This window comes from Oryctolagus cuniculus, chromosome 8 (assembly GCF_051225735.1).
Source record: "Oryctolagus cuniculus isolate XC-2025 breed Fujian yellow rabbit chromosome 8, ASM5122573v1, whole genome shotgun sequence".
Classification (NCBI taxonomy): Eukaryota; Metazoa; Chordata; class Mammalia; order Lagomorpha; family Leporidae; genus Oryctolagus; species Oryctolagus cuniculus.
This window is the reverse complement of record NC_142874.1, coordinates 1040917-1055673: the sequence shown is the minus strand read 5'-3', so window position 1 is coordinate 1055673 and position 14757 is coordinate 1040917. Positions and strand designations below refer to the sequence as shown.

Here is a 14757-nt window from a genome sequence, read left to right as displayed (position 1 = left end):
GTGTCCTTGAAAGTGTAAAAGAATGTAATGAACTATGATTGATAACATATGATTTATAAAGGCTTTTCCACACTTACTAGATTCACAAGGTTTCTGCCCTGTGTGAATTGTTTTGATGAGTATAACTTATAGAAAAAGGCTTTTCTGAAGTCATTACGTTTATAAGGTTATTTCCCTAGGTGAATCCTCTGATGCATTCGGAGTTGGAACTTAAGTTTTTCCACAGTGATTACACTCATGAAGTATCAATACTGTGTGAATTCTCTGGTGCATTATGAGGTTTAACTTTTGTCCAAAGGCTTTTCCAGTCATTACATTCATAAGGTTTCTGCCCTGTGTGAATTCTCTGATGCATGATGAAGGTCGAATTATGGCTAAATGCTTTCCACAGTTATTACAATCAAGAGTTTTCTACTCTGTGTGAATTCTCTGTTGGGATATCAGGTTTGTATTTGTCTAAAGGCTTTTCCACAGTCATTACATTCATGAGGTTTCTCCCCTGTGTGAATTCGCTGGTGTATGATGAAGTGTCACTTTCATCCAGAGGCTTTTCCAGTCATTACATTCATAAGGTTTCTGCCCTGTGTGAATTCTCTGATGCATGATGAGGTCTGACTTTCGTCCGAAGGCTTTTCCACAGTCATTACATTTATGAGGTTTCTCCCCTGTGTGAATTTGCTGATGCATGATGAGGTCTGACTTTCGTCCAAAGGCTTTTCCACAGTCATTACATTTATGAGGTTTCTGCCCTGTGTGAATTCGCTGGTGTATGATGAGGTTTGACTTTTGTCCAAAGGCTTTTCCACAGTAATTACATTCATGAGGTTTCTCTCCTGTGTGAATTTGCTGGTGTATGATGAGGTCTGAATTTCATCTAAAGGCTTTTCCACAGTCATTGCATTTATGAGGTTTCTCCCCTGTGTGAATTCGCTGAAGTAAGAGGAGGTTTGAATTTTGTGTAAAGGCTTTTCTGCAGTCATTACATTTATGAGGTTTCTCCCCTGTGTGAATTCGCTGGTGTATGATGAGTTCTGACTTTTGTCCAAAGGCTTTTCCACAGTCATTACATTTATGAGGTTTCTCTCCGGTGTGAATTTGATGGTGTATGATAAGTTCTGACTTTCGTCTGAAGGCTTTTCCACAGTCATTACATTTATGAGGTTTCTCCCCTGTGTGAATTCTCTGGTGTATGATGAGGTGTGACTTTTGAGTAAAGGCTTTTCCACAGTCATTACATTTATGAGGTTTCTCCCCTGTGTGAATTTGATGGTGTATGATGAGTTCTGACTTTCGTCTGAAGGCTTTTCCACAGTCATTACATTTATGAGGTTTCTCCCCTGTGTGAATTCTCTGGTGTATTATGAGGTGTGACTTTTGAGTAAAGGCTTTTCCACAGTCATTACATTTATGAGGTTTCTCCCCTGTGTGAATTTGATGGTGTATGATGAGTTCTGACTTTCGTCTGAAGGCTTTTCCACAGTCATTACATTTATGAGGTTTCTCCCCTGTGTGAATTCTCTGGTGTCTGATGAGTTCTGACTTTCGTCTGAAGGCTTTTCCACAGTCATTACATTTATGAGGTTTCTCCCCTGTGTGAATTCTCTGGTGTACGATGAGATGTGACTTTCATCTGAAGGCTTTTCCACAGTCATTACATTTATGAGGTTTTCCCCTGTGTGAATTCTCTGGTGTACGATGAGATGTGACTTTCGTCTGAAGGCTTTTCCACAGTCATTGCATTTATGAGGTTTCTCTCCTGTGTGAATTCGCTGGTGTACTATGAGGTCTGACTTCAACAGAAAGCCTTTTCCACATTGAAGGCATTTATGAGGTTTCTCTCCAGTGTGAATTTGCTGATGGTTTATGAGGTATGACTTTTGTGTAAAGGCTTTTCCACAGTCACTACATTCATGAGGTTTCTCCCCTGTGTGAATTTGCTGGTGTATGATTAGGTCTGAGTTTGTTCGAAAGGCTTTTCCACAGTCATTACATTTATGAGGTTTCTCCGCTGTATGAATTTGCTGGTGTATGATGAGCTCTGACTTTGTTCGAAAGGCTTTTCCGCAGTCATTACATTTATGAGGTTTCTCTCCTGTGTGAATTCGCTGATGTAAGAGGATGTTTGACTTTTGTGTAAAGGCTTTTCCACAGTCATTACATTTATGAGGTTTCTCCCCTGTGTGAATTCGCTGGTGTATGATGAGTTCTGACTTTTGTCCAAAGGCTTTTCCACAGTCATTACATTTATGAGGTTTCTCCCCTGTGTGAATTCGCTGGTGTATGATGAGTTCTGACTTTTGTCCAAAGGCTTTTCCACAGTCATTACATTTATGAGGTTTCTCCCCTGTGTGAATTCGCTGATGCATGATGAGGTCTGACTTTCGTCCAAAGGCTTTTCCACAGTCATTTCATTCATGAGGTTTCTCCCCTGTGTGAATTTTGTGTTGTTTCCTGAGGACTGACTTTTGTCCAAAGGCTTTTCCACAGTCATTACATTCAGAAGGTGAATTAAAACTGAGTGATTTTCCACAAGGTTTACACGTGTAAAGTTTTTCCCTTGTATTTAGTCTCTGATTTATTGCAAGATGTGACTGGTGAATGACAGGTTCAACATACATAATGTACTTATAAAATTTCTTTCTTGTGTGAGTTTGTTGATGCATATTGAGGCTAGAATTGTCATGGATAGCTTTTTCTATTTGCGTTGCTTTTCCAAAAGTGACAGTTGATTTATTACAGTTTTCTGCCATATGAACCCTCTCAGATTTACAGAACATCTTTCTTGTGAAGACTGTTGCTTGTCCAGTGGGTCCAAATGGCTGCTTCATGATGTGAATCTTGTCATGCTGACTAAGAGGCTCACAGAACTGGAGAGATTTTCCAGGTATCTTAGTGTTATCAAATTTCTCTCCAGCCTGTAGTTGATCAGGCCCACTGGGGGGATACACAGTGTGACATTTATTGCATTCCTCAGGCTTCAGTCCTGAATAGATTCCCTCTTTAATAATCAGTGTTGGAACATGGATTGAATTTAAACTAAGTGTTTTTCTTAATTCTATTCTCTTGAGAGCTGATGTCTTGTTATTTTTCATAAAATCCTGATTCAGATTTTTGTCCTGACTTTGCTGGTTGATCCTAATCAGGTCATCCCTTTTCATGACCACTGAAATGAGAAAAAGCAATCATGTCACTGAATCACATGTAACTGTTTCTCCTGGCATACTCATGTAAAGGGAATGAAGTTACTTGTTATACAAGTGGCATAAGATTTTCACAAAATCAGTATGAGGTACTTATTTGTGACCATTATATGGTTTTTCTCCTTAATACATTAATATACCATGAGGTTTCCCAATGTTCAAACATGATCCTTTTTACTATGGGAAATTGTCAAGGATGGTAGAATGACATTTGTGCTATGGTGTGTGGGATGCCTGCATCTCAAAACAGTGTCAGTTTGAGCCCTGGCTACTCTGCTTTTAGTACAGCTCTCTGCCTATGTAAACTGGAAGGAACCAAATAATGGTTCATGTGCCTGGGAACCTGTGAGAAACCAGGGAAGACTAGAGGAATTCTAGAGCTTTGGCTTCAGACTATTTAGACCTAAGTGTTGCAGGCATCTGGGAAGTGAGCTAATAGAGAACCTCTTTCTCTCTCTCTCTTCTCTCACTATCACTCTGCCTTTCACAAAGATGAAATAACTATAAAATATTTTAAAGAATGGACAAATACTTAATAAAAATATTCACCCACTACCTAGCAACCATTTTTTCCCTGTGCTTTTTCTCCAGTTTATTTTTATAAAAATTGTGTGCTTTTTGCTTCTCTGATATCTCAACCATAAACATGAAAAAGTTTCACTGATCATTTACTTGCAGGTGGAGAAGAGTGAAATGTGCCTGTACTTCAAGCAGGACAACATTTAAAGAGTATGATTTGAATGTCTGAGTGTCTCATGCTCAGTCTTCCTAGGTAAACATCATTTGTGGGATTTTTCAAATGAAAAACTACTTTGTCTCTACTCTATGACAGCTTCCCCAAATTTCTAAGGACACCCAACACCTTCAGCTTCTCAGAAGTACAACAGGAACAGAAAATTCCCAATATATGACTTTAGTTAAACACTCCCAATCAGTTTGAAGAATTTGTTTCTGCAAACCGGGATGTGCTCATCCTCTTTGAAAAGTGTTTTCTAACTCATTCTGAAATCATCAGTGCTGGTTACCTCCTCTAAATTCTTTCTAGAAGCATTCCTGTGTGATAATTTGAATTTCTGGAGGCTTTTGATCAGTTGCCTCCTATTTTCACTGAAAGCTTCATTTCCTATGCTTTTCTTATCTTTTTATTTGCTTATTTCTCAATGATACTGAAAAATAAGAGAGAAATCATACTTCAAACTCCACCCTTCAAGAAATCTGAGCCACTCAACATAATCCCACAAGGCTACTTGACCTTGGGTCTCAAAATCTCATTACTTTCTTGGTGAGTCTAGGATCATTTATTTTCATGTTTTATAAGTTTATGCTTAGTTTATGATTTCTTTTTTTCAAAGATTTACTTTATTTATTTGAAAGCTAGAATTATAGAGAGAGAGATAGAGAGAAGTCTTCCATCTGCTGGTTCAGTCCCCATATGGGCACAACAACCAATGCTGGGCCAAAATGAAGTTAGGAGCCAGGAGTGTCTTTCTTGTCTCCCACACGGGTACAGGAGGCCAAAGACTTGGGCCAACCTCTGCTCTTTTCTCAGGTGCATTAGCAGAGAGCTGGGTTAGAGGAGGACTAGCTGGGACTGGAACTGGCACCCATATGCAATGCTAGTGTTGCAGGCTGGAGCTTTAACCCACTGCACCACAGTGTCATTCCTAGCTTCATAATTTCTGATGTCACAGCACAGGGGCTTACTCATGACCATCTTTTATTTTTAAAGATTTATTTATTTATTTGAAAGTCAGAGTTACACAGAGAGAGGACAGGCAAAGAGAGAGTAAGGTCTTGATCCAATGGTTCACTCCCCAATTGGCCACAACGGCCAGAACTGTGCTGATCTGAAGCCAGGAGCCAGGAGCTGCTTCTGGGTCTCCCTCAGGTGCAAGGGTCCAAGGACGTCTACTGCTTTCCCAGGCCATAGCCAAGAGCTAGATCGAAAGTGGATCAACTGGGTCCTGAACTGGTGCCCATATGGGATGCTGGTGCTTCAGGCTAGGGTGTTAATTCACTGTGCCACAGCACCAGCCACATGACCATCTTTTAGCATTTACTTATTTACTTACTTGAGAGTCAGAGAGACAGAATGAGAGATAAAGACAGACTGAAAAAGAGGTTTGCCAACTGTAGGCTCACTCCTCAAATGTTTCCAACAGACTATAATTTTCTTACTTGTTTGAGAGGCACAGAGGAAAAAAAAAGAAAGAGACTAAGAAAGAGAGAGTTCACATTTATTGATTCAGTCCTGAGCAAGTTCTATGCCTGGGCAAAATCATGACAAGGAATTCAAACAATGAGTTAGAAATAAGTTTCTGGGGGCTGGCATTGTGGCATAGCAGGTAAAGCCACCACCTGCAGTGCCAACATCACTTATGGGCACCAGTTTAAGTCCTAGCTGCTCCACTTCTGATCCAGCACTCTGCTATGGCCTGGGAAAGCAGTAGAAGATGGCCCAAGTCCTTGGACCCCTGTACCCATATGGGAGACCTAGAAGAAGCTTCTGGCTCCTAGCTTCAGATCAGTACAGCTCCAGCCATGACAGCCAGTTGGGAAGTGAATCAGTGGATGGAAGACCTCTCTCTCAGCCTCTCCTTCTTCTCTCTCTCTGACTTTCAAATAAATAAATAAATCTTTAAAAAAAAAAAAAACAGAAACAGGCTGGTGTGGCGGCTCAATAGGCTAATCCTCTACCTACAGCACTGGCACACCAGGTTCTAGTCCTGGTCAGGGTGCCAGATTTTGTCCCGGTCACCCCTCTTCCAGGCCAGCTCTCTGCTGTGGCCCAGGAGTACAGTGGAGGATGGCCCAGGTCCTTGGGCTCTGAACCTGCATGGGAGACCAGGAGAAGCACCTGGCTCCTGGCTTTGGATCAGCACAGTGTGCCAGCCACAGCACACTGGCCATGGTGGCCATTGGAAGGTGAGCCAATGGCAAAAGGAAGACTTTTCTCCCTACCTCTGTCTCTCACTGTCCACTCTGCCTGTCAAAAAAAAAATTAATCTTAAAAAAATAAGTTTCTGTATGTTGCCTAATTAACAAGCACTAAGGAACTAATAAGTGCATGAAGGAAAAGGTATGAACATGTAGAGAAGGACAAGTTAGAATTGGGGGAATGTATCAAACCTAGATAAAAGCCTTAGTAACATCAGAAAATGACTGGATTTTTTTTTTAATCAAAGAACATCTTCACTAAGAACAAAAGTTAGAAAGATAGTGGTATATCTAAATGCCTGTGTCTGATGCACAAAACCAGCTATCATCAGGAGTAAGGCTTAAGAAAAATTCATGGAAAGAACACCAGTCAACATCTGCACACTCTGGCTTGGCCTCCCTGTCTGTTATGTGCAGACTGACCTGAAAGGCTCTCATTCAAGCATTCGTCCACCATCCATGGCTCTTCTCCTCACTCCAACTTGAAGATCAAATCAGGCTTGGTAATGCAGTGCCCTATTAATGGAAACAAAGTAAGACTTTGTGAAATCACTATCTTGGGTTATTTAAAGGACTACAGCTTGGTTCAGGAGCCATGCAACAAATGTTCCAATTTGAATCTTTTGTTAGATGGTAGATATTCAGATTATTCATGGACTCACATTCTAATCCTGCCCAATATTAAACATTATAAAGTGTTCCCTTATTTGTCAAATAGCAAGAAAACGTTATCACTGGGTGTGTGATGGGTGTCACTCACCCAAGGAGAACAGGTTACTGTAGGTCTCCAGCATCACATCTCTGTACAGGATTTTCTGAGCATTGTTCATTTTCTGCCATTCCTCCCACGTAAAGTACACAGCCAGGTCTTCAAATGCTGTCATCACCTATAATAATACACTTCAAGTCAACATGTTAACTCTGTCACAAAATAAACACTGACAGTTGTGTATGGATATGAAGGAAAAAAGGAAGGCTAAGGTTTCACATTAGACTTGTTAGTGTTTAGAAAGCCACACAGAGCATTCAACAGAGTCAAACCCATGATCTACAGGCTGTGAGAAATGCCCAAGCTGAAGGGAAACAGCAGGTTCAAATCACAAAGGCCACATCATTCAAGGGGAATTGCACAGCAGGCTAGAAGAGGGGCAATACTGACTCTTGACTGGGCAATGTTAAGGAGAAGTATGTAGAAGCATTGAGAAAAAAAGGCAAGAAACCATCAATGAAACTACGATGGGAATTAACAGAAAACAATTTCCAGGAAAACACCATGCATATCAATTCCAAAATGTCAGAGAAAAAAATATATTAAAAGACAGGGCAGACATTTAGCGTACTGTTGTTTATGATGCCACCTCAGAGTGTCTATGATTTCCATTGCCAGCTCTAGTTTCTAGCTCCCAGTTAATGCAAACCTGGGGAAGCAATGGTGATGTCACCAATGAAGGAGGCCTAGATTCCATTCCTCAATCCTGGCTTCAGTCCTGCCCCACCTGTTTGGTATGGTTATCTAGGAAGTGAATTAATGTGTCAAAGCTCTCTCTCTCTCAGTCCATCAAGTTTTTCTCTATCAAGCTAATAAATATTTTTAAGTAAGAGAGAAAATACAGGTAAGACAAAGAATACAAATTAGCTTTTGCCCTTATCTATGATTATTCTACTGATAAACAATTGAAATAACATTATACCTAATTAAAGTGAAAGCAATGGAAATACTTGCCCAAAACATTCAAATGATAAACATTTGAAATAACATTATACATAATTAAAGTGAAAGCAATGGAATTATTTGCCCAAAAAGAGAACCTGGGAATGTCTGCAGTACAATCTGCATTTGTGACTCACTGAGAAAAATGCTTAGAGATTTGCTTCAGAACCTGCAATAGTCATCAGAATTGTGATCCAGTAGGCTAAGCCTCCACCATCAATGCTGGCATCCCATGTAAACAGAGGACTTGAGTCCTTGCTGCTCCACTTCCAATCTAGTTCCCTGCTAATCTGATTGAAAGAGCAGTGAAAATGGCCTGAGTATTTGGACCCTTCCACCAATGTGGGAGACCCATGGAGTCCCAGGCTCCTGGCTTTGGCCTGGCCCAGTCCCAGCCATTGTGGGCATTTGGGGAATGAACAGTAGATAGAAGATATATCCTTCTGTCTCCCTGTCTCTCCCAATCTCTGCAAGTCCACCTTTCAAATAAATAATCTTAAAAAATAAATGAGCCTCCAGTAGATTCTTTTCTTCACACATTCCTTATCCTATTCCAGAATCCAATTCAGCTTCTCAAAGGTATTAAGAACTCCATCACTCTAACAATTTGAAAACAAACTTAACTGATTGGTGTTCTAGCACTAGGTAACTCTTCCTCTTACAGAATGCTAAGTGTTTACTTCAAAGGTAGCACTAAAACACTGTTCAGTACATCATCTATGTGTAGACTGTTTCAGACATGACCCCAAAAATGTAGCATATTGTGCTTAGTTTCAACTCAATTCATGTAACAAATATATATTTTGCTATAGCAACAGAAAGAGACCAAATTGCATTATTATAGATGACAGTAATGTTTCATAATCATGCCAAATTCATAATTCATTTCTGTATATTCTGTGGGAACAAATTTTATGTTTATTTTTCTATTTTAAAATGTTTTAAAGATTTATTTATTTATTTGAAAGTCAGAGTTACACAGAGAGAAGAGAGGCAGAGAGAGAGAGGTCTTCCATCTGCTGGTTCAGTCCCCAATTGGCTGCAATGGCTGGAACTGCACCAATCTGAAGCCAGGAACCAGGAGCTTCTTCTGGGTCTCCCACATGGGTTCAGGGGCCCGAGGACCTGGGCCATCTTCCACTGCTTTCCCAGGCCATAGTAGAGAGCTGGAGCAGAAGTGGAACAGCCGGGTCTCAAACCGGTGCCCATATGGGATGTCGATGCTTTAGACCAGGGCATTAACCCACTGAGCCACAGAGCTGGCCCCATATTTTCCATTTTAATTAACTAGTATACTGGGACTGGCACTGTGGCTAGCAGGTAAAGCCACTGCCTTCAGTGCTGGCATCCCATATTGGTGCCAGTTCAAGTCCCAGTGGCTTCACTTCCAATCCAGCTCTCTGCCAAGGTCCTGGGAATTCAGTAAAAGATGGCCTAAGTCCTTGGGCACCTGAATCCATGTGGGAGACCCAGAAGAAACTCTTCACTTCTAGCTTTGGATCTGTGTAACTCCGGCCATTGTGGCAAACTGAGGAGTGAACCAGCAGATGGAAGACTCTCTCTCTTCCTCTGCCTCTCTGTAACTCTGACTTTCAAATAAATTTAAAAAATTAAAAAATAAATAAATAAACTAGCATTAAACACCTAAAATGAGTACTGACAAACTGGGCAATAATTAAAAACAAAAGAAAAAACCACTTACAGGTGATATATTAATTTTCTTTCCTCTTAGAAACATGTGGAGGACCCAGAATCATACCTGGGAGAGAAGGTGAATGGCAGAAGTTCAAAGAAAACTCTGGAGGCCAATGCTGTGGCATAATGGGTAAAGCTGCTGCCTTCAGTGCCAGCATTCCATATGGGTTCTGGTTCGAGTCCTGCCTGCTCAACATACAATCTAGCTTTCTGCTATGTCATGAGAAAGCAGTGGAACATGGTCCAAGTCCTGCAGCCACTGCACCTGCATGGGAGACCCAGAAGCTCTTGGGTCTTGGCTTTGGATTGGCTGAGCTCCAGCCTTTCCAGTAATTTGGAGGGTGAGCCAGCAGATAGAAGACTTTCTCTCTCTGCAACTCTTTCAATAAATAAATGAAATCATAAAAAAAAACAACTCTGGTTTCCTTCTGCACTGAACAGTGGGGAAAAAAAGGATATAATAGAATGAATATAGAATAATAAATACATTAACCAAGAAAACATCAGCTTCACTGTGGAGGAATAAACCTGTAAAAATAGAAATGCATAGGAAAATGCACCCACCTATATTAAGTGTCAGAGATTAAACAGAAGTTATAATTGGTTTAACGAAAGCATTATCCACAAATTTTGTAAAATAAAAATGTAAAAGTAAAAAGAAATGTTGAGTGTTCAAATGAATAAGGTTATCAGAGATAAACATTATGTTGTTATTAAAGTTTATACTAAAGAAAGTTAACAAATACACAGAGTATATATTTAATGCAGTGCACTTTACCAGTAATGATTCCAAGTAGCACCTTTCCCTGTATTCATCCCTTCACAAAACCCTGGATTGGGGCTGGCACTGTGGCCTAGCAGGTAAAACTGCCACCTGCAGACTGGCATCCCATATAGGCATTGGTTTGATTCCCAGCTGCCCCACTTCTGATCCAGCTTTCTTCTATGGCCTGGGAAAGCAGTAGAAGATGGCCCAAGTCCTTGGGCCCCTGTACCCATGTGGAAGACCCAGAAGAAGCTCCTGGATCCTGGCTTTGGATTGGCACAACTCTGGCCATTGCAGCCAACTGGGGAGTGAACCAGCAGATGGAAGAACTCTCTCTCTCTCTCTGCCTCTCCCTCTCCCTGTGTGTAACTCTTTCAAATAAATAAATAAATAAATCTTTTTTTTATCTTTTATTTAATGAATATAAATTTCCAAAGTACAACTCATGGATTACAATGGCTTCCCCCCCCATACCATCCCCCCCACCCACAACCCTCCCCTTTCCCACTCCCTCTCCCCTTCCATTCACATCAAGATTCATTTTCGATTATATTAATATACAGAAGATCAGCTTAGTATACATTAAGTAAGGATTTCAACAGTTTGCTCCCACACAGAGACATAAAGTGAAAAATAATAGATGATTTTTTTTAAATGATGATGAAATCAGATCAGACCTATTGTCATGTTTAATCCCAGTGAGAGTCAAGTTGGGAATTGATAGTTACTTTCTTTTTTTTTTTTTTTTACAGAAGATCAGTTTAGTGTACATTAAGTAAAGATTTCAACAGTTTGCACCCCCATATAAACACAAAGTGAAATATATTGTTTGAGTACTCGTTATAGCATTAAGCCTCAATGTACAGCACATTATGGACAGAGATCCTACATGAGGAGTAAGTGCACAGTGACTCCTGTGACTCCTGTTGTTGACTTTACCAATTGACACTCCTGTTTATGGCATCAGTAATCTCCCTATGCACCAGTCATGAGTTTCCAAGGCTATGGAAGCCCCTTGATTCTCCGAATCTTATCTTGTTTAGACAAGGTCATAGTCAAAGTGGAGGTTCTCTCCTCCCTTCAGAGAAAGGCACCTCCCTCTTTGAAGACCTGTTCTTTCCACTGGGATCTCACTCACAGAGATCTTTTTGCCAGAGTGTCTTGGCTTTCCATGCCTGAACTACTCTCATGGGCTTTTCAGCCAGATCCAAGTGCCTTTAGGGCTGATTCTGAGGCCAGAGTGCTATTTGGGACATCCGCCATTCTATGAGTCTGCTGAGTATCTCACTTCCCATGTTGGATCACTCTCCCCTTTATTTATTCTATCGGTTAGTGTTAGCAGGTACTAGACTTGTTTATGTGATCCCTTTGACTCTTAGTCCTTTCATTATGATCAATTGTGAACTGAAATTGATCACTTGGAATAGTGAGATGGCATTGGCACATGCCACCTTGATGGGATTGAACTGGAATTCCCTGGTATGTTTCCAACTCTACCAATTGGGGAAAGTCAGCCCGAGCATGCCCCAAATTATACATCTCTTCCCTCTCTTATTCCCACTCTTATGTTTAACAGGGATCACATTTCAGCTAAATTTTAACACTTAAGAATAACTGTGTATTAATTACAGAATTAAACCAGTCATATTAAGTAGAACAGACAAAAAAAAAATACTAAGAGGGATAATGTATTAAGTTGTCCATTAACAGTCAGGGCTATGCTGATCAAGTCACCATTTCTCATAGTGTCCATTTCACTTCAGGTGTTTCCTTTTTAGTGTTCAGTCAGTTGTCACCGATCAGGGAGAACATATGGTATTTGTCCCTTTGGGACTGGCTTACTTCACTCAGCATGATGTGTTCCAGATTCCTCCATTTTGTTGCAAATGACTGCATTTCGTTGTTTCTTACTGCGGTATAGTATTCTAAAGAATACATATCCCATAATTTCTTTATCCAGTCTACCGTTGATGGGCATTTAGGTTGGTTCCAGGTCTTGGCTATTGTGAATTGTGCTGCGATAAACATTAGGGTGCAGACCTCTTTTTTGTTTGTCAATTTAAAGACCTTTGGGTAAATTCCAAGGAGTGGGATGGCTGGGTCGAATGGTAGGGTTATCTTCAGGTTTCTGAGGAATCTCCAGACTGATTTCCACAGTGGCTTGACCAGTTTGCATTCCCACCAACAGTGGGTTAGTGTCCCTTTTTCCCCACATCCTCGCCAGCATCTGTTGTTGGTAGATTTCTGTATGTGAGCCATTCTAACCGGGGTGAGGTGAAACCTCATTGTGGTTTTGATTTGCATTTCCCTGATTGCTAGTGACCTTGAACATTTTTTCATGTGCCTGTTGGCCATTTGGATTTCCTCTTTTGAAAAATGTCTATTGAAGTCCTTGGCCCATCTCTTAAGTGGGTTGTTTGTTTTGTTTTTGTGGAGTTTCTTGATCTCTTTGTAGATTCTGGTCATTAACCCTTTATCTGTTGCATAGTTTGCAAATATTTTTTCCCATTCTGTCGGTTGTCTCTTCACTCTCCTGACTGTTTCTTTTGCAGTACAGAAACTTCTCAATTTGATGCAATCCCAATAGTTGATTTTGGCTTTGACTGCCTGTGCCTCCCTCCCTTTTTTCCTTTGCCGCCCCTTCACTCTGGCCTGTAGGTTGTTCCCCAATAAACCCTTTCCCTTACTCCGGTGTCTGGTGTGCTTTGTGACGGCTAACATTAAGATATAACATTGGTGCCATGACTTGGATAGCCTCCTATTGGTAATCCAGCGTCCCCCAGTGCTCTGGGGTCCTGGATTTTTGCCGGTCATGAAGCACATCTCTGGAACTCTTTCCAAGCCACCGAATGCTCCGCGACCTCCATCCACACATCGGCCTTCCAAATTTTGAGGTAAGATGTGGGACGAAAATTCCTCATGGCGACTGCTATTTGAGTGGTGGTCTACTGTCAGATACTCGCCTGACTACTCTCATAAAGGTCATAGCACTGGACTCTAGCCACCTCTCCTACTTAAGGCCTTTAGCCTCTACAGACACTTTGTCCAGGCAACAGTGGGTGTGAGTGACAACTCCACCTCTGTTCACCTCTTTTCAGGCCAGGCCCTGGGCTCCAGTGGGCGCTTGGGTGATGACCCCGCCTATTGCTCCCATTTCTCTCCTAGTCAGATGGCCAGGACTTCAAGGATGCTTGCTGTCCACCAATCTGACCTACTGAGTCGCCATGGGAAATTCCTCCTCCCGCGTTCCATCTGATTCTCCTCTTGGTTGCCTTTTAAGTAATATGGTCCCTCTCAAATTGGCCCCAGCCCTCAAAAGCGGCCTCTCTATGATGGCGCATTTGGCCCTGAGGGATCGGAAGTCGGAGTAGTTTGACCCTGATAACATCTTCATCATTTCCATGAGTGTTCGGGAAAATGGAAGGGGATTCCATATGTTCAAACCTTTTCCTATCTTCAAACTAAACCTCCCCTGTGTACTTCTGGTCTCCAAGATTCGCACTAGGGGGCAGAGGCCTGAGCAAAAAATCCTTTCTTCTGCCCCAATCCTGTTATCCTGCAGATGAACTTCCTTATTGCTCCAATCTACAGGCACCAGCTCAGCCACCTCCTGAGGCCTCATTGGCTGAAGTTCTGATGCCATTATCTCCCACACAGCAGAATCCAACATTGGCTCCGGCCTTGGCTGTGTCCTCACCTTCCCCCTCCTGCCGAATTCCAGGGGGTGGTGTCAACCTTTTCTGTCCTACCTGAAGCCCCTGGCTCAACTATTCCTCAAAGCCACTCTCATGCCCGCATGTACTTCCTCCCTAGCTCCTACCCCCACTCACTGTATCTCCCCCTCCCACCTAGGAATTCTTTATCTCAGAGCCCAAAGTCTACTATCTCTGTCTTATCCGTTTGGGAATGATATCCATGGTTTTCAACTGGTCTTTTGTCCCTCTCTTGTCCCAGTCTTACCATAAGAATAGCAAGGGAATAGTAGTCCCATCCTTTTGGACTCCCTGCTTATTGAGAAACAAATTAGGTATCCCACTCATCTGATGGCTCTTTGTTTCATCATGCAGATAGGAAAATCAGGTTTCCAGCATGGATCTGGCTCACTGTAACTAATTTTTCTTTAAATTTAGAAATACCACTACCTTTGAAACTATTGCTTTATAAAATGCTGAACTTCTTTTGCAATTTATTTTAACAGGTTTCCGGGTAATCCATACTCAATAAAACAGCAATTGGTAATTAGTACTTGTTTTAGATGAATGCAATTTTAATTTCAATTAAATTCAGATAAAAATATATCATCATCCTAAGTCATTTAGGTGTAACTGCTAATTTAAATTGGGTAAAACTTTTGTATACTCAACATGTTATATTCTATAAAAAACTATTTAGGTTAGTTTATAAACTGTGAAAATAGTTCAACACTGTTTAAAGTAACTCAGGCTGAA

The 14757-nt window shown here is 41.2% G+C and overlaps 1 protein-coding gene across 1 annotated transcript; it reads right to left on the bottom strand.

Annotated features, from left to right (window-relative positions):
• Window positions 1-210: 210 nt before the first annotated feature.
• Window positions 211-6594, bottom strand: LOC138843361 (uncharacterized). The gene is given in 5 exon segments (XM_089302992.1): window positions 211-307; window positions 309-381; window positions 549-1664; window positions 1667-3163; window positions 6561-6594. Coding segments are annotated over 5 exon segments (2817 nt in total).
• Between the last annotated feature and the right edge of the window lie 8163 nt (window positions 6595-14757).